The 24,012-nt window shown below is 38.3% G+C and overlaps 1 protein-coding gene across 4 annotated transcripts in view; it reads right to left on the reverse strand.

The window, feature by feature from the left end:
- Nucleotides 1–3,869: 3,869 nt before the first annotated feature.
- lrfn5a (leucine rich repeat and fibronectin type III domain containing 5a) overlaps nt 3,870–24,012 on the reverse strand; it is a 74,066-nt gene continuing 53,923 nt past the window's right edge. For 2 of the 4 annotated variants that reach the window (XM_079832452.1, XM_079832450.1), the window contains 2 exons: nt 15,664–17,071; nt 4,007–5,643 (listed from right to left, as the gene is read on the reverse strand). In XM_079832452.1, the coding sequence (XP_079688578.1) occupies nt 4,659–5,643; nt 15,664–17,051 (2,373 nt within the window). In that variant the 5' untranslated portion in view covers nt 17,052–17,071 and the 3' untranslated portion in view covers nt 4,007–4,658. Of the gene's footprint in view, nt 5,644–15,402; nt 17,072–24,012 lie in introns of those variants that run through there. The other 2 variants (XM_079832451.1, XM_079832453.1) reach the window with 2 other exon arrangements.

Consider the following 24,012-nt stretch of genomic DNA (forward strand, 5'->3'; position numbering starts at 1 on the left):
TTCTTATTTATTTAGTGCTTACTTTTCAAAAATGTGTTTTAGTCTGATGTCAAATTTATATAATAAGGGATCAGGTTATACCATCATGAATTTTCTCTATGAGAAAAATGTTAAAATGTTTTATGATACACTTTACACAGAGTACACAGAGGTTTGGAATTATAATATTTTTTACATATATACATACATACGTACACTCACCTAAAGAATTATTAGGAACACCATACTAATACTGTGTTTGACCCCCTTTCGCCTTCAGAACTGTACGTGGCATTAATTCAACAAGGTGCTGAAAGCATTCTTTAGAAATGTTGGCCCATATTGATAGGATAGCATCTTGCAGTTGATGGAGATTTGTGGGATGCACGTCCAGGGCACGAAGCTCCCGTTCCACCACATCCCAAAGATGCTCTATTGGGTTGAGATCTGGTGACTGTGGGGGCCATTTTAGTACAGTGAACTCATTGTTATGTTCAAGAAACCAATTTGAAATGATTCAAGCTTTGTGACATGGTGCATTATCCTGCTGGAAGTAGCCATCAGAGGATGGGTACATGGTGGTCATTAAGGGATGGACATGGTCAGAAACAATGCTCAGGTAGGCCGTGGCATTTAAACGATGCCCAATTGGCACTAAGGGGCCTAAAGTGTGCCAAGAAAACATCCCCCACACCATTACACCACCACCACCAGCCTGCACAGTGGTAACAAGGCATGATGGATCCATATTCTCATTCTGTTTATGCCAAATTCTGACTCTACCATCTGAATGTCTCAACAGAAATCGAGACTCATCAGACCAGGCAACATTTTTCCAGTCTTCACCTGTCCAATTTTGGTGAGCTTGTGCAAATTGTAGCCTCTTTTTCCTATTTGTATTGGAGATGAGTGGTACCCGGTGGGGTCTTCTGTAGCCCATCCGCCTCAAGGTTGTGCGTGTTGTGGCTTCACAAATGCTTTGCTGCATACCTCGGTTGTAACGAGTGGTTATTTCAGTCAAAGTTGCTCTTCTATCAGCTTGAATCAGTCGGCCCATTCTCCTCTGACCTCTAGCATCAACAAGGCATTTTCGCCCACAGGACTGCCGCATACTGGATGTTTTTCCCTTTTCACACCATTCTTTGTAAACCCTAGAAATGGTTGTGCGTGAAAATCCCAGAAAATGAGCAGATTGTGAAATACTCAGACCGGCCCGTCTGGCACCAACAACCATTCCACGCTCAAAATTGCCTAAATTACCTTTCTTTCCCATTCTGACATTCAGTTTGGAGTTCAGGAGATTGTCTTGACCAGGACCACACCCCTAAATGCATTGAAGCAACTGCCATGTGATTGGTTGATTAGATAATTGCATTAATGAGAAATTAAACAGGTGTTCCTAATAATCCTTTAGGTGAGTGTATATATATATAATCATTTTAAACAAATATGATTGTTTTGTGTGCTTGTTTCATGCACTATTTTGTATTTGTGGAATTGAACGGTCTTATTTTAAGTATTAACTGAATTAATATAAGACGTACAAAAAAACAAAACAAAAAAAAAAGTAAGGAAGTCTGTGGAATATAAAGACATCTGACATCTGTCAATTTTTTTGGCCAAAATGTTTAATTTACAAACAGAAGGTGATATCTTGTGGTGTCCCCCTTGGCTTGATTTTGGGCCCATTATGTTTTTTTCCTGCTTGCAAGAGACGTTACTCATGGGTTTAGCCATAACAGTGGCAAACCAAGTAAGGCAATGGTCAGAGAAACGATTGAAAAGGAAGGTTACGACAGCATCAATGCAACCAACATCAACCTATGCGCTAAAGACTGCCACTCACAAATCAGACTGCTTAGCCACAGTCGACGCTGCTCTAAATGATGACTATACCCAGGCACATCCATTGTGGTCTTCGACAGATGGAGCTGAAGAAAGAAGACTTTCACTTGCCAGTATAATTAATTGACATGCCATTTGTCATTGGTATGCAGATGATGTGCAACTCTTGTATTTATGTGCATACAGTATATGGCATTTTGTAACAATTTGTAATGTATACAAATTTGTAAATTATGTTTTTATATCCATAAAGTTCATTATTATGAGTAATAGTAAAGGTCCTGTATTTACATTTTATTCAATTTTAAAATTGTGAAATTTGCTCATTGTACCTACGTTGAATAGACGTAGTAAAATGGTAAATAATGATTACGCTTTAATTTCCCCCAAAAGAGTTGCAGTTAACTGTGTGTGTTCGCCTTTACTCTTGCCTCTAATGAGCTGACACATGCCGATTAAAGACCTGTGACAGAAAAAGTGGAGTGAGGGTTGTTAAAATGTCAGTGCTCTTGGCTAAATCTTTATGGCAGATCCACATGGGCATTTTAACTTGTGAGTCTCCCTATGAGACAATAAAGCTGAAGAGGGACGTAACGCCTCTGGAGCCCGCCAAACGGAAACTATATGTGGTCAAAGAGATCTTCCTAAAGCTACTTACCATTAAGAATCCAGGGCTTAAAGGGGCCACAGCAAGGACATTTTTATTTCAGCTTCTGTCGCTCTAAGTCACCTGACCCTTTGTAAGGAAGCATTCAAGCAACTGTAAGGTTTTGTTTGAACATTGATAAGGACCTTTTTCTATAAACCTACCAAAGCAAATATGTCTTTCATATTTTTCTATAACAGCTCAGGAAGTCTTGAATCAGATACAGCTGTCAATTCACTCTGGCAATCCTCAGCTTTAATTTTGATCAGAGCCTGTGAAAAAGACTTAGGGGGTAATTCATTGTTTAAAATATCTTAAGATGTTAGCGTCACTTCTCTATTTATATCATTTTATTAAAATTACGAACATTCTTTGCACACATTCCTGACATGTCTCATAGGCCAGTGTGTGAATGATGTGATGCAGTGTCATCTTAATAGTTTTATAATGCAGATGCTTTAATGAATGATGAACCATAGAGAATTAGGTTCTGTTACCAAGGTGATTATTTTCTCACATTATCCTTGAGCTGGATTGGAGCTCACACTGGGGCTGTTTACATCTGGTATTAAGATGCATTTTGGTTGATCGGATCACAAGTAGACGAGCTTGTACAATTTACATATTAACGCAAAAGGAGACAACAGAAAAACATCTGGAGAGCAGCAGCTTTCATTTCTGCTCTCACAACCGCAAGACCACCGGCGAACGCTGTGAGTGCGTGTTAAAATCAGGAATGGTGAGAGAACATTGTGCTTGGTGCTTTTTTTTTATCTTCAAATCAAACTTGGGTCTTCAAATCCCATCTGGCTAGCGCACTTCCCATAATGTTTACGCATTAGGGTTAGTTGGCGGTAAGTAGGCAGGCTTTGTGGCTTTTCGAACGCATTCGACCACATGAGTGTTTACACCACGAAAGCAATCCAGTCGAATGTGTTTTCGATTACCTCTGTAGGTGGTTGAAAGTGGACAAGCTCAAAACCTTTTAGACCCCATTTGCATCCGTACTTGGCGTCATCCACTTGTGATTGGATTGACGAAAACGCTGCTTAATCTCAGCCAAGTGATGTTAACAGGCTAAAAACACCACCACACTACTATATCTACACTGTACACAAAGTAATTTCATGTAAAATAATGCTTTCTTATGTAAATGCACGTAAATGCTCATACTGTAAAATAAAGTGCAACCAAAAATGTTATCAGTTCAGTATATTATTTTGCATTATTTTAGAGGTGTTTATTCCTACTCGGTTGATTTGTTGTTCATGGAAAGGACTATTTAACCATTTGTCATAGCATCAAAGAAGATTTTTGTAGTTCAAGTAGATCATATATTAACAATGAAAATGGCTATGAAATGTATAAATATACAGGTCCAACAATTCCATCCCATAATACCTGAAACATCCCTCTATTTTTTGGTGTATTACTCAGATTGAAGCATTATGGGTACTTACAAAACATCTTCCAACATCATATTTGTTTCGCGTTCATAACGACACAAATGGAATAGTTTAATTTTTATTTTATTTTACACAACATAAGAACACAGCAGATGTCGTCTTTCTGTACATGGATTTTTTTGTGTGCCTTGAAACAAAGGCAAAATTAATGTCACTGAAAAGAAAAAGCTTAGATTTTTTAAAAAATATCAATTTAATAACAGGTCCCAGTATCAAGTCCTTATATAGTTGTTGTTTTTTTATAAGAGTTTCTCTATAATATGCAGGAAATGTCATTTCCTTGAATAGAAAGGCTTTTTTGTGAAATCTCTTATGTTTCCTTCTATCTGTGTAACTGACACAAAGCTCGTATCCAATAGGAGCCCCTGGTAAGAGGACACAGGAAGGCACCGATGCTTTCCTCTAACCGTGATGCTCACCGTGTGCAGTGAAGATGGAGGTGTGTGTCTCTTGGGTGATGGATCTGGCTATGAGCGGCTAGCACCTTCCTCAAAGCAAATATCCAGAGAAATCCATGGGTTTCCAGAAAACATTAATAAAAAGACAGCAGAAAATATGATTTGCAGATGGAAACAAAAGAAATGGTGCAAAACGTGCACATTCATACGATCACACACATTTATATACTATGAGTGCCTATGCACACACACACACACACACACTCAAACGCACGTACACAATGAGATGTAGGCACTCCATCTAGTCTCCAGGCAGTCGTACATTCACACGGTGCTCTCTAGAATCCACTCTGAACTGGAAAACGCAGTTTTCTCGCTGTCTAGATTCGAGTTTGCCATTTGGACTAGCATTCCGTTAACGGACATACTCCGCTTGCAAAACACGTTCCCCAGCTTCTGCGAGCCAATATAGCAGTGATGTTTTGACTGGTTCTCGTTCAAAGAGTACCTACGTTTAGCCCGTGCTCCTTCGACGGGCAGAGTCATATACTTGGACGAAGACGGACGTGCCCTCCTTAAAATTGGAGTGTCTTTAAAGTGGGATGGGGGCGGAGGGGTTGGGGTTGGCTGCTGAAGGGCAGTGGAGTTGTTTCGGTTGGTGTTTTGCGTCTCTGCGTTGGGTAGCGCCTCCACTTTGAGCTCGGCGGCGCTGGCCGCGGGGACAGGCTTTGGCGCTGGTTTGCGCTTTGGCTTTAGTGACCCTGAAGAGCCGGGTGTCGTCCAGCTTTGGCATACCAGGGAGGTGGAGGTGGAGCAGTCTGGAATGGAGGTCTCTGAGGTTTGGGTTTGGGAATCTGGAGGTTGAGGAAGAGGCGCGGCGGAGCTCTTTTGGCATCCCTCGCCGGCCTCCAAGCTCAAAGCACCTTGTTTTGACGCAGACGGCGTGACGGTACAGCCCTGGGACTGCGCCCCATTGGTTTGAGAGTGCACATCGGTGACTGAGGTCCCCTTGGCGGCATTGCCGCTGTTGCACACTTTGTAGCGGATCATGAGGATGATGATGAAGATGAGGACGGAGGCCACGATTATGCCCCCGATGATGATGATCATAGTGCCGCCCAAGAACTGTGACTGCATGAAATGGCAACGCAAATACTCGGACTCTGTGGTGAACTGCACGCAGCCTACAACCCGTGTGGCCGTTAGGGAGGTCATGCCGTCGTCGTAAATTGCCAGCACGCACAGATCATACTGCGTCCCGGCAGCCAAGTTATTCACCAGGAAGTTTTTGCTCGTTGGGGGAATCATTCTGTGGGTGAAGAAAAGAAGAGTGTTAGAATAAAACATGATATGTTTCATTCATCATACATTTATTAAACTGCTTTACAGCTTCTGAACAACCTCAAGAGTGGTACCAATTCATGCTAAATTTTAATTTACATCCTTTTCAGCCCAGCAGTATCCCTGAGAGATTAATCTCCTACATATATGTATAAGAAAAAAAAATATTTTAGGTACTGTTACTTGTCATTGTCGCTTAAACAGACCTGCAGTGTGACAAATGCATACTCAACTGAAAAAAAACTTTCATCGTCTCTAAATAAATAAAAAAATTGTCTTTTTTAATTGATCATGGCGTGTGATTGCTTGTCTACTACCCATAATTACATACATTGAGTCCCTTTTGTTGTAATATTATTTACTATCATTCAAAGTGTGAGGTCAGATTTTTTTTTAAAGTCTCTTAAGTTCACAGAGTACATAAAAACAAACCAAAAAAAAACACTGTAATATTATGAAACATTGTTACAACAAACATTGTTTAAAACAAATGTTTTCTATTTATATATTTTGAAATGTAATTACTTCATGTGATGGTAAAGCTGCATTTTCAGCATCATTACTCCAATGAGTCTAGTCTTTTAGGGTGCTTTCACACTAGCACTTTTGGTGTGCACCTGGGTTCGATTGACGTCAGAGTTCGGTTCGTTTGGATGATGTGAGAGCGTTGTCTTCCGAACTCGGGTGCGCACCTGCGAACCGTACCCGAGTCCATTTAAAAAGGGTGGTATGGGGTACGTTTCATGTGAACTCCGGTACGGTTCGCTGCTGATGTGAATGCAATCGTACTAAATCGTGGAAGTGAACCGCTATTAATGACGTATGATTTCATAAAACTGTGTGTTTGGGTGAGTTTCACTCATTTTCCTGGCAAGCGTGACTGACACACTGCAAGCAGATCAGCTAGATCTCATTTCTGCTCACCATCAGCGTTCTTTAGAGCATTTGCAGTACATTCGCGGCAGATAGATGCAAGTGCCATTACGTACTGAAGCTTTAGAAACAAAACCAATGGTTCAAAAACAAAAAAATATAAAATTGAGGGGAGCAACGCTATGCATTTCGTCACCTTCACGCTCGCTGTCATTACTAAGCAACCGGGTAAACAGCTGCTGCTTTGATGACGCAAACGAACTCCGGTTCGAACCTAAATAATATAATATGAACACTGTCCAGTGGGGGCAGGGGGAGGGGGGAATCAATCGAACTCTGGTGTGAAAGCACCCTTAGTGTCACATGATCCTTCAGAAATCATTCTAATATGCTGATTTGATGTTCAAGAAACATTTCTTCTATTACCAATGTTGAAAAAAAAAATGTCAGGATGCTTTGTTAAATAGTTTGTTTTGAAAGAACAGCATTTATTTGAAATAGAAATCCTTTTTTAAAATGCTTGCTGATAAAACATATCAATTAAAAAAAATCACAATTGCGAGATAAAAAGTCACAATAACCTTTTTTATTCTGTGGAGGAAACGAGCTTTCATAGGATCAAAGTCCTCTAAATGGGTAAGCAATACATAATTTGCAAAAAAAATATGGGTAACACTTTACAATAAGTTTTCACTAGTTAACATTAGTTAATGTATTAACTAACATGAACTGACCATGAGCAGTACATTTGTTACTGTATTTGTTCATCTTTTTAACGTTAGTTAATAAAAATACATTCATGGTTTGTTCATGTTAGTTCACAGTGCATTAACTAATGTTAACAAGATTCTAATAATGTATTAGTAAATGTTGACATAAACATTAACGAAGTTACCAAAATACATTAGTTCAAGGGGTCTAGAGGTATTATGTTTTTTCATGTTCGTGATTTTTTGTTTTCTCAAATCAAATCCCACATGAATTAAACAATTTTCATAAACTAAGCAGAGAGCAGGATAGAGAAGTGGATTTCACATTCGAGGGATCTGTACAGGAATACACTAGTACTAAGATATTGATAAATATGTTAATATTCAAGTTGAATTTTCATTTGTGCAGCAGACTCAGGCACGGAACATGTGGAGAACCTATTATTCCATTCTGAGCATGTTACAATAAACACGTAAAGCAAACTGTGATATCAGGACTATCTCTTATCTGTTCCGTGTTTACTCTGCTGCTGCAGGCATGTTTAATCACATAATCTAGAGAGCGTAAGTCTGGAGCAAGGCTAAATCTGCTTTGGTGCTGTATCTACAAGAAGTCCTGCTGTACCTGCAGGAGTATGGGGTCTGCTATCACTCTCTGAACCATTCACTTCAGATGTGAACAATGGCATCTCTTATCATCCTTCCCCACGCGCCCCACCTGTCTCCTCTGCAGCCTGGCAAACATTCAGCTCATTCAGCCCGCTGAAAAGCGCTCTGTGATTTCCCATGCAAACCGACTGGATTTGGAGCACAAAGGTTCTCAGTAGAAGCGGCCTCACGCCCCAGCCGGTCAGAGCGTTTCAGTATGCTGGGTGAGAGCGTCCGTTGTCATACATACAAATGAATGAACAGAGCATTTTAATTGCAGGGTTGTTCTAAGTAACTCAATGTGTGTTTAATGGTGTCAAGAGACTAGCTGGTAGGGTCATGTTTCACAATATGGCTGAAAATATTTGCATCGTTCTACCGTTTGAGTAAGTACTAATTTTATGCAGTGAATATATCCTCCCATTTCTAGATGCTTCATTGTAAAATGTAACATCTAATTAGCACACTGCCTAGACTCTATTAGTGTCACAATATGTTTCCTCTTTGTGGAGGAGTTTCTTGATACTAGCAGGCAGTTGGCACTGTTAATTTGAAGACATTGAAAAGTTTGCAATGCTTGGCAAATGGGTATGGATACTACATCAAAATCATACCAATTAAACGTCAAAGTATTCAGCTAAGTATTCGTGCTAGAGCCAAAGTAGAAAGTTTCTATATTTAATTTTTTTAATATTTAATGGTACAAAGTACTACTTAATTGGCCTTTGAAAAAGAGGAGCAGGGGATTTCTCATCAAAGTAACTGTAATGCTCAAACTGCAGAACAATCCCTTTTCACCATTTTGATGATGTTATAGTTGTTCATAGACTAATCACTGATCATCTCAAGCCAGATTCGCCTTCAATTAGGGTTATAACATGAACCGTTTTGGGTTTAACTCTGGCCACAGCTATGGTCATTCATCCTTGAGAGCAATCACATTTCACACTAGGGGTTGAACAACTTCTGATTTTTTAAAGTCGATATTTGTGTGATAACAGTCAAGTCGATGCCAACTAGTCACTGATGATGTCATTAATGAACAAATAAGCCTGGAATTCGAGCTGAGACTCGAATGTGGGTTGCCTTGTGCACAGCTATGGCATATGACACAGCGCTGCCCATGAGGCTATTGCTCCCACATAACAGCTCGTTTTTATCAGTTATTTTGTCTTTGGGTCATTATATTTCTCACAGATTTATGTTCGTTAAGATTACCAGTAAAGATTACCATTTATATGAATGCATTAGTGAGAGAGCGATTGCATGTGAATTAATTCTACCTGGAAGCGTCGCTCTACTAATAGTGAAGCGGTGGGTTTTAATTACTAAAAAAGATATAGTATGTTAAGACTTTTCAGTTTCTAAGCTAGGAAATTAACTTACATGTACAATAAGCTGTTTAAAACGTGCATTCACCCTATGAATTTTAAGCATCAAGATGGTATATCAAACATATCTTGTGGAGTATGCATTTATTTGTCCTTTTAACTGTTTGGAAATGAAGCGTAAAAGTGGACTTCAAAGATTTCTTATCCTGTTGCACCCTATATAGGCCATGATCAGCAACTAGTCGATGTCAACCTTAAAGGGTTAGTTCACCCAAAAATGAAAATTCTGTCATTAATTTCTCACCCTCATGTCGTTCTAAACCCGCAAGTCCTTTGTTCATCTTCAGAACACAAATTAAGATATTTTTGATGAAATATGAAAGGTTTCTGAACCACCCATAGGCAGCAACGTCCTTGCAACGTTCAAGGTCCAGAAACTACCGTAAAGACATTGTTAAAATAGTCCACAAACAAAAATAACAATAATATTTAACATTTTCTTCTTGTCATCAAGAAGAATCATCAAAAATATCTTAATTTGTGCTCCGAAGATGAACTAAGGTGTTATGGTTTTGGAGCGACATGAGGGTGAGTAATTAATGACGGAATTTTCATTTTTGGGTGACCTTACCCTTTAAAGCGTCATAGCAGAGCATTAAAGTCAACTAATTGACTAGTCAGAGCAACCACTATTTCACACTGATTTTTTTTTTAGTTTAAAGTAAAAAAAAAAGAAAGACATGATACTTGTTAGTTCAGTAAGACAGATACAAATATAGCTTTTTTTAACAGGGTAGATGTATCATGCTGAATGGAGAAATATATGCTCTGTACTTTGAAGGTTTAAATAAAATTACAAGTAATAAACTTTTCTTTTTTTACTAATATAGGTGGTGAAAATTAAATATTTATTTCCTTAACACACATTCCTGGTGTTAGTATGCATGATTCATCGTCAGTGCACCTTATTTCAAAGCAAAAACTATTAATCTTCATAATCTTTTATCTAAATGTTTCTCCTGTGAAATGACCTTCTTTTTCGACTGAAATCACAAACCCCTCTTACACCAGACTACTTAATGCCTGCATTGCAAGATCCAATCAATTTCTCATTGAATATTCTGTATAACTCAGAAATACTTTGTATGATAGATTGAATTATGAATGACATTTCATATTTACTTAAAGCTCAGGAGTGATAATCGGAAGGTTTCAGAACGGCAATAATCAAGAGAACATACATCATCTTTGTGCCCATGAATAAGACACTTAACCCCAGGTTTGAAAAGGGGTTTAAGTTCATGGCACTTTTCTGCAGCTTTATCGCAGAAACAAATTCTACTGGCCCTGTATTTGTGGCGAAAATGTGATTATAGTCTATGTTTCATTGAGGCCAGTCTGTTGCTAAATGTGTTAAGAGTAGGGAGCACTTGATAACAACATGGGGTATCAGCCAGATGCTTCTCTTGTAAAAAAAATAGGTTGAGCTGTATCTGTAGTCTTTCTGTGGGCTTCATTCTCATCGTTTGTGAAAAGAGCTTCCCACACAATGTGCTCTGTACACAAATGATGAGGTAATGGCTTTGCTACTGCAGTGTGTCTCATTGAACGTGAATGCTCATGGCCAGTGTGTGTTATTGTAATTAGCCGACTGTGGCTCATTTACAGCAGCCCATTGAGATAAAGTAAGCCAAAAAATGAATCTCTTTGATTCCCCCAAGCGAGTCTGCAAAGAACGTAATTATGAGAACGTATTAATGAGTACAGCATACGTGAAAGGAAATACTGTTCGAGATAGCACTAAAACAGATTGGCTAACCCACACAATGGTTTTTGAATATTATCAGTCATAAACTATAATGATAATTCAATTTTACACTTTAATAGGCTCTAGGTAGACACTCTTGCTAATCCTAATCAAAGAGGTCCATAGATTTTATTCTGTGTTTTGTCTTCCAAAAGCCCACACCTCTTTAAACCATCAAACCAGACCAGCTAAGACCAGCATTTGCTGGTTTCCGCTGTATCTTTCAGTAGGAATAGAGTGCCATTCGTCATTGGTCGGTTAAACAGATAGTCCCACCCCAAACTCACACTAATGATTGGCCAATGTTGCTAAATCAGGATGCTTTAATCCCAGCCAACATTTCCACGTGGGCCCCATGTGGGTTTTTGATGGGCTGTTATTTGGTCCCTGCATGGGCAACCCAAATGGGGCCCATGGAAATTTGTCCATCGGCACCACATGGGCCCCCATGTATGTTAACCCATAGGGGCACATGATGGGTCCATAGTGGGCTCTAAGTGGGGCCCATTATATGGGCTCTAAATGGGGCTCCCTTAACAGAAGTTCTAAAGCACGAAACTTAAATAATGTAAGCTAACTCACCACACAATAACATGCAATAGATGTTTTTAAAAATACCCATTATTTTATTATATTTCAGCATAAACATAGACAGGTAATGAACATAATCTAGCTAACATTTATAATGTATTTATGGCTAAACTGTTGCATGTATATGTAACAAGCAAAGTATTTGTCATAATGTAATTTAAATAACATTAATAGTTAATGTCAGAAAGATATCAGCTCTGCTGTTGTTTATAAATACCAGTGATGTTATAGAATGAGGACGTTGTCACGACGGCAGAAATAGAGTCATCAGTGTCCCAATGTCTAGTGAGCCAGTGTCCTTTACTCTCCTTACCAGTGCGGTAGTGCCGGACTTTGTGAACATGATATACTGATTCACGAGCTCGGGAGCAAGGAAGCAAGGGAGCTGATTGAGATGCACGATGCTCCATGGTTTTGTGGCGGCTCGTCTCTGCGACCTGTGGTGTTGGGCTTCCCCCAAGTGCACATGACCGTGTTAGTCGTACCAGCGTTTTTTAGTAGCGCATGTTTGTGTGAGCACGTCTTTTGTAAGCACGTGTGATACCATCGCGTGTATTGAGTGTATGTTTGTTTGTATGAGTATGTGTATGCGTGTTGAGATTAGTCTGTGTTATTTTTCCATTTGATTGATTTAATTCTTTCTAATTTTCCTTGGTATTTTTCTTTTTTTCCCCTTCCCCTTCCCAAATGCTGAATTATCCCATGGGATATTGATATTCAAGATACACTTTTACAGGTGGCAACTGGATGGTATCAGGATCCTTTTTCTTTTGTGTAAACGTTATTTGTAATTTGTGTATTTTGGTGTCTTTTGTATGATTATACTACTAGTCTCCACCCAAATGTGCATTGTGGGACTATTTAGGGAACGAACGTTTCAGTGCCCTGGAAGGATTCCCTGACTACTGAACTAGGGAGCTGAAAGAGACTAATGCCGGGATTCACAGTAAGATTTTTTTTGTTGTTGTAGATACATACATAATATTAATCCATGATCATTGACACATTTATTTTTATTTACATTAAATTATTATATATATTTTTTTATTTTTAAACAATTATGGCAGTTACCCAAAATGGTAAACCAAATCAGCTGCAAAAAAATAAATAATTATAAATATATCCCAAATGTGTCCCATATGGGACCCTCAAATAAACAATATGGACATGTTGGCAGGGATAGAGCAATGTTTTGATAGTGACATTTTGATTCACATCAACCTACAGGAAATCAAACCTACAAATGTCTTATAGTTGTCTCCGAATATTAAGCTAGGAAAATAAAATAAATTTAAACCATTTAAAAGGACAACGTTTAAAATAAAGTAATACAAACTAAAGGCTAGGGTACACTATGACAGATCACAACCACAAAAGACAAAACTATTGCACAGTCTAAAACCCAGGATACAAAAACAAATCACACAAATACACCAGTATTATTCATCTAAGAGAAAATTAGAAATGGATTTCTATTCTAGCATTTCACATGAACAAAAAGCATTGATCCATCCATCCATTAGAACAAAACAAACTGGTGATGGATTTTTGTGCTAATGTACTGAATATAAGATCCTTTTTCGCAACTGGCCTCTTTAACACCTTGCTGTTGTCTCAAAGGGCCAAAGTCAGCTTGTTCATGCATCTGTATTGATTGTGTTTTTTTCAGCTGCCCCTAAAACCAATTGGTTGCTCTCTCTTTGCCGGATGGTCTAACTGTCTATTGTTTTGTCTAATGTCTAGTGTCTATTGTTAAGTTGTTAAATTTCAATCTACAATCTCATTATTTCAAACCACATAAACTGATGTATCTGGCTACTTTCCAAATGTTTGTGCTTTATTATTTTACATTATAAAAATGATGATGTCCAAAATCAGAAATACTGATGGGATTTTCATGTTTACTTCACATTGCTATTCTATTATCTACTAAATTACAAATCTGAAATGCTAAAATCTTATTCGAAATCAGCATTTGAAAAGGGGTGCATAAGTTTCAATAGTAGAGGCCCTTTTGCTTATAGATCTAAAACAATGCAAAAATTTGTATGCGTCTTGGCCGTTCATTTACATGACAATGACGTTTTGGTGGCCTGAAAATGCAAACTTTTAAATACAGGTTTCAAAATGCAAGTTTTTGAAAATTAAATAGTTATTGTCTCCATGTAAACGACAAAAACACGAATGTGTGAAAATGGTGACGGCATGCACATGTGTACTACGTGTTTAGTCTATAGGCATGCGCGTTTAAATGCGTAGTCTTTCTTTACAAAGTGACATTGCCAATTACTTGTCTGGCATGCATAATTAGAGATGCTCCGATCAGCATTTTTGGGGCCGTTCACCGATTACCGATCACCAAGATCATGATCTGCCGATTGCCGATCACTGCCGATCACAGAATGGCAGGGGAATGGAAATCTTTTATCTATAATCTTGCAGAATTTGCACCATTTGTAGAAATGAAACTAACTCTACATTAACTGTATTGAGAAAAATACTGTAGAAACAGGCTAGAGTCAAGATCTTGAAGAACCACCAAGTGTTTATTTTAGAAAATGAGATAACTTAAGGCTACTGTAGGCCATCTTTCCCAAATAAATGTATATAATAAATGTATATAATCATCTCACCTAAATATTTGATCATGCAGTGCATTTTTGTTTTTAAAGACAAATTTTCAGGTAGGTCTAACATTAGTATTGAGGTAAGAAATACTAAAGACATTTAATAAGAAATCTGTATTCCTGAATAAATTAAATTAGATTAATCCTTACACTTAAGGTTGCAAAAGTTAGTCATTCAAGAGCAGTGAGTTTCATAAAGGTTCATCAAACAACACAAAACAAAGAGAAACTCAGAGACAGCAGCAGTTTATTCGACAGCTGTCACCTTAAGAGCAAACACGGATACGGTTACATGCAGTTGCACAAACGTTCACTCGCGAGTCACGACAGGGTTTACGTGCATACTCGTCAAGACGGGGATTTAATACATACATTTGTGTGTATCTGACCATTTCAGCGCAATTTGTTCTCACAAGCTTTTTGTGAGGTGGCCTGTGTATGTGTGTGTGTGTGCGCGCTCACGGTCTGGAGAGCGCGTGAGTGCTGAGCGGTTTGAACTGTATTTTTTTACAGTCTATGGTTTGAACACTGGCAAGGCTTAAAAATAAATGCAAATGATAAACTTTAGTGACGATGCGACACTGCCTCGATTGTGCAAGTGGCAAATCCTGTCAACAGTGGCAAATCCTGTCAACTGTGCAGCCTCGATTTTAGTGCAGATGCGATGCGCTGATGTGAAGCCATTTGAGCATTTTGAAAGGGAGCGAGAGAGCGAGTGCGCGCACGCGGTGATTCACTCGCGCTGTTTGTGAACTTGCAACTCTCAGAAAGTTTTCAAATGACTGCGTAAGTTATTTAATATAGAAATATGAATTGTACCTCACCTTCAGCATTATAATTATTTTAACCGCGCCGGAAAGAGAATGAGACGGTGTCGCTGCATATCATGCCCTAGTTCTCACGGCAGGCACGGGGTTTTATGTGTCATCAGCATGCGATCGGTTCATGAGATCGGCCTTTTTAGAGACCGCCGATCAATCATCCCAAATCGATTATCTAACGATAGAGATCGGTTGCCGATCAATCGGAGCACCCCTATGCATAATACATCGTTTTTTAGTAATTTTCGCAGACCGTGTGAACAGGGATCGTTTTGATAACGTAGTCATCTGTACAAATATTTTTTTTTTTTCATTTTTTAGTACATTCTCGTGTAAACGGTGCGCACCCTAAGTTCACTGTATTGTAAGCTCAATTCTAATACAACTTAAGTTGTCCTTTTAATCTAATTGTCCTTATTGGATTTGTCTAAATAATGGATGTAGAGTTTCAGTCTGTGAAGTCAAATAAAATAATAAAAGACTAACAATAGCTGTTTGAAATCCACTTCAAGAAATTGATAAACATTTAATGTAGATTCAACCAACAAGTAAACATGATTGAATGAAAAGTATTTCTCACCTGTAAACAAGAGAGTCGTCATATGTTCCATTATACTGAATCTGAAACATGCGTATTCCAGGTATATTCCTCTGAAAATTAAATTTGATGAGTGCAGTGGATGAGGTGGCTTCTGCCATAACCACCCTCTTATCGGGACTGGTCTTCGCGTCGCCTGTGTGGTTGCTGCCATTTGCACCTGCCTTTGTCGAAGTGGAGATGTCAGAAGAGCCTGGGTCAGGCTCCTGGATGTTATTGGTGCTGTTGCTAATGTGCGGAAGCTTGATGATAACAAGCTCCACGGTCTGGTGGGCCTCCCCGGCAGGATTGGAGGAAATGCACGTGAAAGAGCCTGTGTCCTTTACTGTGCTTATCAGGATGTCCAGCGTGCCGTTGTTGTAAACCAGCGTGCGTGACGAGTTTGAGACTAACTTTCCATCGGGAGATATCCAGTGAATGGCAGGTTCGGGATCTCCCCTGGCTTTGCACTTCAATGCCACCCGCTGGCCCTCCAGGACCCTCATCTCGTGAGAGTGGCGGGTGATGAGGGGCGGCTCGCAGAGGAACTCCTCTTCAGGGATGGACCAGAAATAACGTCCAGAGAGATGCAAGGGTGTGGCGCAGGTCTCCAAGTCGTCCTCGCGATTGAGCCGCCTAAGCCACAGCAGCTCACAGTTGCAGTGTAAAGGATTTCCTCCAAAGCTCAGAGCGAAAGAGGAGGGATTGAGAATGCCGGATGTGGCCAGAACCTGTGCCCGCTGGAAAAGTGGGTCTGGTGGAAGCTTCTGGAGCTTGTTGGAGGTCACGTCCAAGCGATTGAGCTTCTGTAGGAGGGAGAAAGTCCCCTCAGGAATGTATTCGATCATGTTGTGGTCCAGACTAAGAGTGTGTAGGCTAATCATCTTTTGAATGGCTTCCCAGGGGATGGTCTCCAGGTTGTTGTAGGATAAGTCCAGTTCTTCGAGGGCTAGTAGGTCGTTAAAGGCTCCCATGTGGATGAGGGTCAGTTGGTTGTTGTTCAGAATCAGGTGATGCAGCTTAGACATGCCACTGAAGGTTTCGTTTGATATTCGAGTCAAGCGGTTGTGGTCTAAATGCAAGGCTCGTAGGTTCTCCAGGTCTGCGAACGCATGTGGAGTGATGTAGCTTATTGTATTCCTCGACAAAGTAAGATCCACCAGCTTGGTCATGTTGGCCAAGTCTTTTCGTTTTATGCTGGTGACAAAGTTATCAGCTAGCCGGAGCTCCACGGTGTGCCTGTCGATGTTGGGCGGAACAAAGAGCAGCCCTTTTTTGGCACAGAGTGTTGCGAGGTTGGGGGATAGAACTTGACAGATGCAGCGCTTCGGACAGATCTGGGCCTTCACTGCCATTCCGATAACCAACAAGCAGACAAGCAGTTTTTCCATTGTAAATCAGGTTTTTACACCTAGGGAAAAGAGAAAAAAAAAAGATGAAGGGCGTGATTAATATGCTACTGTGCCTTTGAACTACAATTTCAAGCAAAGCAGGTCTTTATTCAGAGCATAATTGCATTTGTAGATGTTTATCAAACAACAGTGCTTAGAGCAGTCATAATGCATGAGATAACAGCAGGCCATTGGCTATCCTGCAGTTATTTCAGGAAGTGTGATAAACAGTTCATCTTGCACAAACAAAACCCAATGTCAGATTTTTCTCCAGCAGTTTTTTCTACCCAACATTTTTTTAATATAAAAGGAACACTTTTGAATTCTATCCTAGGACACAAACACAAACTATTCTTGAACATATGCACACTGCAAGGGAGGAAAGATTTAGAAATACATATTTTATTAAGAAAACTTGCTTGCAGCTCCCAGTTTGAAGATCTCACATATAAAGTACAGTATTTTGAACAGCAGGTGGGGAGATTTGATATCTGTTATTAGTGGTCAATTTTTATTGTATTATGGCAGCTAATCACTAGCTAGTCCAAATACACGACTGTAAATAAGTCCAAAAACAATAAAACACAGCCACCTGCCCATATTTATAAGCAACTTTATGAAAAGAAAAGAAAAACAGGCCCGAAGTAGCTTATAATAAGTGCTCATGGCAACACTGTTGAAAATAGATCGATGCAGTCTCTAAAGGACTGTGGGTTTATTTCAGGCAAAACACGTGGCTAATAAACGTCATGCACACTACAGGAACTATTTCAACACTTCAGTTTATTAGAGGCCAATTAAGAACAACATTAATTCATTCTAAACCAAAATGCTCTTTTCATCTTCGATTTCAAGTGTTTTAATAACATCTCCGTGTCTCACTTTTTCACACTTCTCTCGAAGGTGTGACTCATTCTTTCCAACTGTAGAGTCCTTCACTCTCCATTAGAACTATGTGGGTGTGCAGAAGAGCGGTTTCGTAATGACCGTGTGTGTGAACAGGGAATGCTTTTGCAAGACCCTGACCCAGTGGGGCAACTGTATTATATTTAATTATATAATTACGCTAAGTTGAGTATGTAATGACACAATACGGGGTCTAACAACTATGCACTCAAAGAGAGTACTGCATTAAAAACAGCCATCATTAAATGGCAACAGAAGCTGACATCAGACTATGAAATCATGAGCACACTGTCTGAGCATTAGACCTGAAATTACCCAAAGTATGATTACTGACTGATTATGTCATATTGTTGATGATAATGGTCTAAAAGGGATAGCTCTATCAAATATGACAAGTTGTTATCATTTATTTACCCTTATGTCATTTCAAACCTGATTTTGTCCTCTGCTCTGAAGGTTAATAGCATATTCGCACTGCTGTTTTCCATACAATGAATGTGAATAGTGAAAAGGGGCTGCTAAACTCCAAAATTGACAAAACACACCATACAAGTCCATACTTACATGCTATATTCAAAACCTTTTGAAGTTTAACGATAGTTTGAATATCTAATAAGATAGCTTATCTTCCAAAACATCATTAGTTATTGTGTCTAATAGCCAGACCAAATTTGAACATATTAAAATTACAAATTGGAAAGCTGTGATGGAGGGGAAGATTTACCATAAACATGTCTAAACACAAAGCATTTTAGCTCATTGTATGATACCTTTATGGTGCATTATAGTCATTTTTGGAACTTGACCACCCTTAGCCACCATTCTCTTTAATTTTATGGTGGGGAAAATACAGTGTTAACAAGTGTTATTTAAGTATTATTTATATAATATAATAGTATTTCTTTTGAGTTTTCATTTTCATTAAGTTTTAGTAATGTTGTGCTTTTGTTACGTATTGTTGCATTTAGTAATTTTATACCTTCAACTTATTTTATTTCAGTTAGTTGCCAAAGAAACGTCTTATTTTTAAGTTTAAGTTTTCCATCAATATATTTTATTGTATTAATGTCAGCATCAGTTGCAACAAAGATGAAAAACGGCAGGATAATTGCAGCAGTTGTGACTTTTACTAAACTCGAGCTCAAAACAAAATACTAGGAATACTCCGACTAGAAAACCATGAACAGAACAACCGAATGAAAGTGCACAGAACAGAAAAATAAACTGAACAAAATACAGGGCTTCAACACCAGAGCAAATTAATCAACACAATGAATAGCAGGTGCAAATCATAATCCCAATGAAAAACCATAGAAACTATCTCAAACCCAGGAAACAGAACTAAAACTCACACTGAAACAACACGAGGGTTAGTACATTTCATTTATGGATATTCCTTTGTGTGAAAATTATGCCCGGAAAGATGACTTTTGAACATGTCTGGACAGGATTAAATACTCCCTCTCACGTGAATGACTCATCCGGTGAAACTGGTATCCAGCTAAGGAAACTCACAGGAGCACCACAAACCCAATGCTGCTGCCCAGTCACACAGAAAATGCAAAGATCATCTTCTTTCCAACACTGCAAGTTTTCACTATTGATTTTCATTACACCCTGTGGACAGGATGGAGCAGCAAGATTTGAGTGAGCGAGATATAAAGGGAAGTAAAAAGTAAAGAGTGAGAGAGATACAGAGAAATGTGATGCTGTAATGGAGACTGATGTGTTATGCATATGAACAAGGGAATAGTATGTGGAGTGTATGATTCATGCCAGTGGATCTGATTCACGAGCGCTGGCTCTTCACCAGTGCAGTAAAGCATAAGAGGCATATGTGCATTATGTTTTGCCTCAAGATTAACTGAATAATGTGCCCAATCGGAAAGCGGTTCTTAGGGCAGTGCAACTGACCGAGGGGGTCCTGCTTCCTCTAACTCACACATCAGTGTACAAAAAGAAATTTATTTTTTATAATTTTCACTACTGTATGAATAGGACACAATCCCATTCTCGTCAGCTATACTGTCTAAAAACTAGAAGTAGGGTAATAGGAATATAAAGCAGGAAGGGAGGGGCTTGCATAGACAATTTCCAGTCGTTTTAACAGCAATTATCAAAGAAGCTGTTTACTTCACTTAAGGTGAAAATTCTGCCAGCTTTTCCTGCATTACCTGTATACTTACCACGGATTTTGCTTAAACCTGTTAAGTCGTAACGAATAGCTGAGTTTTATCCCCAAATACACCAGCTAAAATGTGTTAATTTATGTTAGGTTCCAAGCTTCCTACGTCCTGGAATCTTTTCTTTCATCACCCTTCTTATCATTTATGCATGCAGATCCTAGAATTAGCACATTCGAATTTCCTAATTATTTTACAAACTAAGATCCAAGGACCAAACTACTGAACAATAGTCCCTGATTCATCTGCATTTCATGATCCATTAAGGGCTTCTAAATGATAAAAATGAACATACTACCAGTCCTATAAAACAAAACAAAAATCACAAAACTACTAACTTCCTGCAATATCGGAGGCTGCAGTTTCATGATTAATTTTCAGGAATTGTTTAGTTGTTTAATTATTGCAATTTAATGTATACATTAAGTATATTGTCCTAACCAACCCCTAACCCTAAACACAACCGTTGCTAACCCTCTTGAAAAATTTTACCTAATTTGTTTCAATATATATTGTTTCAATATAAATTCAGGTTTGCAGGAAAGAAATGTCTTATTTTTCAACACAGAAGTGAGATTTATTTTTAATGCAGGAGACTTTAAAAAAAGACAAAGTGCAGTAAACAGTAAAACACAGAACACTTTTTGTGACATAATTACTTATTCAAAGGAAGATGTACTCAAGAGAGTATGAGATTTTGGATTACCCTTATTTTGAAATTGTAATCAGGCTCAGCATCTGGCTATAAAAGGAATACGAGCATACTATTTCTGCAGTATACAGTATAGTGTGCATAGTGCACTCAGTGTGCACATTTTCTGTGTACATAGAATACCCAGATGACCCATTACATTTGGTACTTGCTGTGTGGAATATTGTATCCCACAATGCACCAGTGTAATGGATGAATCAATGTAATATCAGATGTGATGCACCTCTTTCTTGACTCATGCAGACTGCCAAATGTTAAGAGTTCTTTACATCAAAATCAAAATGCAAATTAACATTTTATTATTTATAAGATGAATACAGCATGAAAGATAGAGCTAACAATGTGGAATTCTAGGTTTTGTTTATGGAATAACATGAAGAGTTTGGTTATAAAACGCAGCAAATCCATTTAGATTAATTTGAGTAAAAATATGTTAAAGAGAGAGCGAGAAAGAGTGGAGATAGGGAAAAACATGACAGAATAATACAGTGGATATCGCATTTTGCGTAAAATTAAAAAATGACTTTTCAATACCAACCAGATACAATACAGATTTTGGCTGGAACTCTTTTTTAAATTATTTTTTTATGGCTTTTATTGCATTTTGGAACCAAACTGATCACATAACATAATCAAATAGTAGCCAGTGTAAATTAAGCAAAAATTAAAAGTAGTTTGGTAATATTCCAATCTTAACATAGCCAATTTTCCAGATGTATCATATCATTATTTAAAGACTTGTTTGGCTAAATAAAGCATGCAAAGAGAACCGCAGCACTTACAATCTTATATAAACTTCAATCTAATTATGACTTCTGGAAACCCATCAAAAATGAACAGCAAGCTCCTGACCCAAACAGTATAATTATAAAAAAAACGTAAGTAAAAAAATCCCTGAACCTATTAAAACACTATCCAGTCAGTTTAAACATACCTAACAAAAGACCACTTTGTATTAAAGTATTGCAAATGATAAGTGACCCTACTGAATATCAAGTAGATGATGTATGCGCAACAGGCACTCACGAAAGCAAAATGATAGCTACTGTAATGAGGAAGCTGTAGAGTGCTGTCAGTCACATTGACGGGAAGCAATTGCAGTGTACTTCACTGTGAAGAGCGGCCCCAAGACAAACACTTGCTAATCAAGCATGTCTGAGAGAGTATGGATGTTTCACCCACCACGGCCCTTAATGAAGTGAGGCGTTCGGTTAAACAATAACTCCGCGCTAAGATGGGAAACATCACAAACAATGTTTCGAGGGAAAAAAATATATATAATTGCTGCATGTTAAATAGCTTTTTTCTTCTTCTGTGGGATGGGAGAATAATATTACAGCACACTACTGTAAAGTGGATCGTTATTCTTGTAAGCGGCCATTTCTGACAGAAAATAAAAATTTGTACAGAAATTTCGGTTGTTTGGAATAAAAACCTTGTCTTGTCCTTTTTTTGCTTACTTTTCCATATGCATTTGTGTGTGTAGCAATTGAGTGTTGACCTGAGAGGGACAGAGCGAATGAGAAAGACATGATGCACATAATTCCATCATGCATCATTCATATGGTAAAAACATAAAAACTCTCTATAATTCACATTGTAAATATTCTACACACAATGCACACATGAATATTTAAGCACCCTTAAAGGAGATGTTTTCCGCACTGAAAATATTATCATAAATATTTAACAAGTGCCAACACAGCAGAGATGCGAAGCAGGATAAGGAAATAAAACTCATTCTGCAAAACTCTCATAAGTTTTACAATTGGTGTTATGAGGGGGTCAGGTTTTGGCTAGCTATCTTTGACATTTAACCGTATGGCTAGATGACATAACTGCAGACAAGAAGCATGTTTTGTCTCTTTGATTTTAAGCCAAAGGGTCAATCTGTGGCGCACAGACAGGGTTCCCAACTCTCACGCATTTGGCGTGACACTCACGCTTTCAGGCTCAGTCTCACGCTCTCACGCTGCCCAACTTAATCTCACGCCAAATTGCCAAACCTGCTTTTGATATTAAACAATGTCTAAGCTTTTACATTTTTTAAGTTTTAATGCGAAATTCAAACAATAAATAGCGTTTTGGCACTAATATGGCATAACAGTTAAAGCCAGAGTGTTGAAAAACAATACAGAGTTGCGACATCCTCTCTCATCACCCGGTGGCGGCGCGCGGTCACGTGCTTCACGGAGCTCAATACTTCTAGCGCTGTGTCAATACATTTGAATGGCTTGATACACAACAGCTCCACTTTACAGGTGTTTGCAGCAAGTTTTGGTAAACAGTACAGCATAGTGTGCATTGATTATTACATCAACCATACAGGATCCTTTTATAATGGAGAGTAATGGAGATGCAACAATGTTAACATTAATGTTAATGTTTTTTTATTGTATTTAGCCCTCAGGTATTCCATACTAATTGGTCACACTCATACTCATTGATGGTCAAATGTGACCATACACCTTAACTATTTTTCAATTAAATAAATGTTCTACATTTTAGTTCAATAATATTTATTGAATATTTTGAGGAGATCTTTTGGTACTAAATACTATTTGTGCAATAATTATTGTCAATTAATGACCACTTAAAATATTTTTCTTTGTATTATTTATATTACAATTAGTATAGTAATAAGGTTAAATTAGAGAATTATTATTCAAAGAGGCAAATTAGAGTCATTTTGTGGCTCGAAAAATAATAATTTCCATTTGTAATGCCATTACCCACTGGTGCCTTTATGGCTCTTTAATCAATATACATGTATCTAATCTAGTTGCTCAAAAAAGTATTGCAGTTTTGCATTTTAATAAATATTTAGATATGATCAAACACTAGATTCCTTAAAATGTTAATAATGTACATATCCTTATTTCCTTATATGTACAGTAGGCTATGAATTGATACTGAAATCGATATACCATAGTATACCGTCAAACCCAACCAACCCCCCCCCCCCCCCCCCCCCCCACTCCATCTCACTCCAACCTGATCTTAAAAGTTGGCAACCCTGCGCACAGACCTTTTACTGGTCAAACATCTTCCGCATACTCTCCCACTTTCGCTTAAGTATGAATTCAATGATATAACCGCTCATCTCTGATTTCTTTAGGATAAAATCCAGCTATATTAACAGGCTTTGAGTTTGCATAGG

The sequence above is a fragment of the Gobio gobio genome, assembly GCF_949357685.1.
Source record: "Gobio gobio genome assembly, chromosome: 13".
Lineage (NCBI taxonomy): Eukaryota > Metazoa > Chordata > Actinopteri > Cypriniformes > Gobionidae > Gobio > Gobio gobio.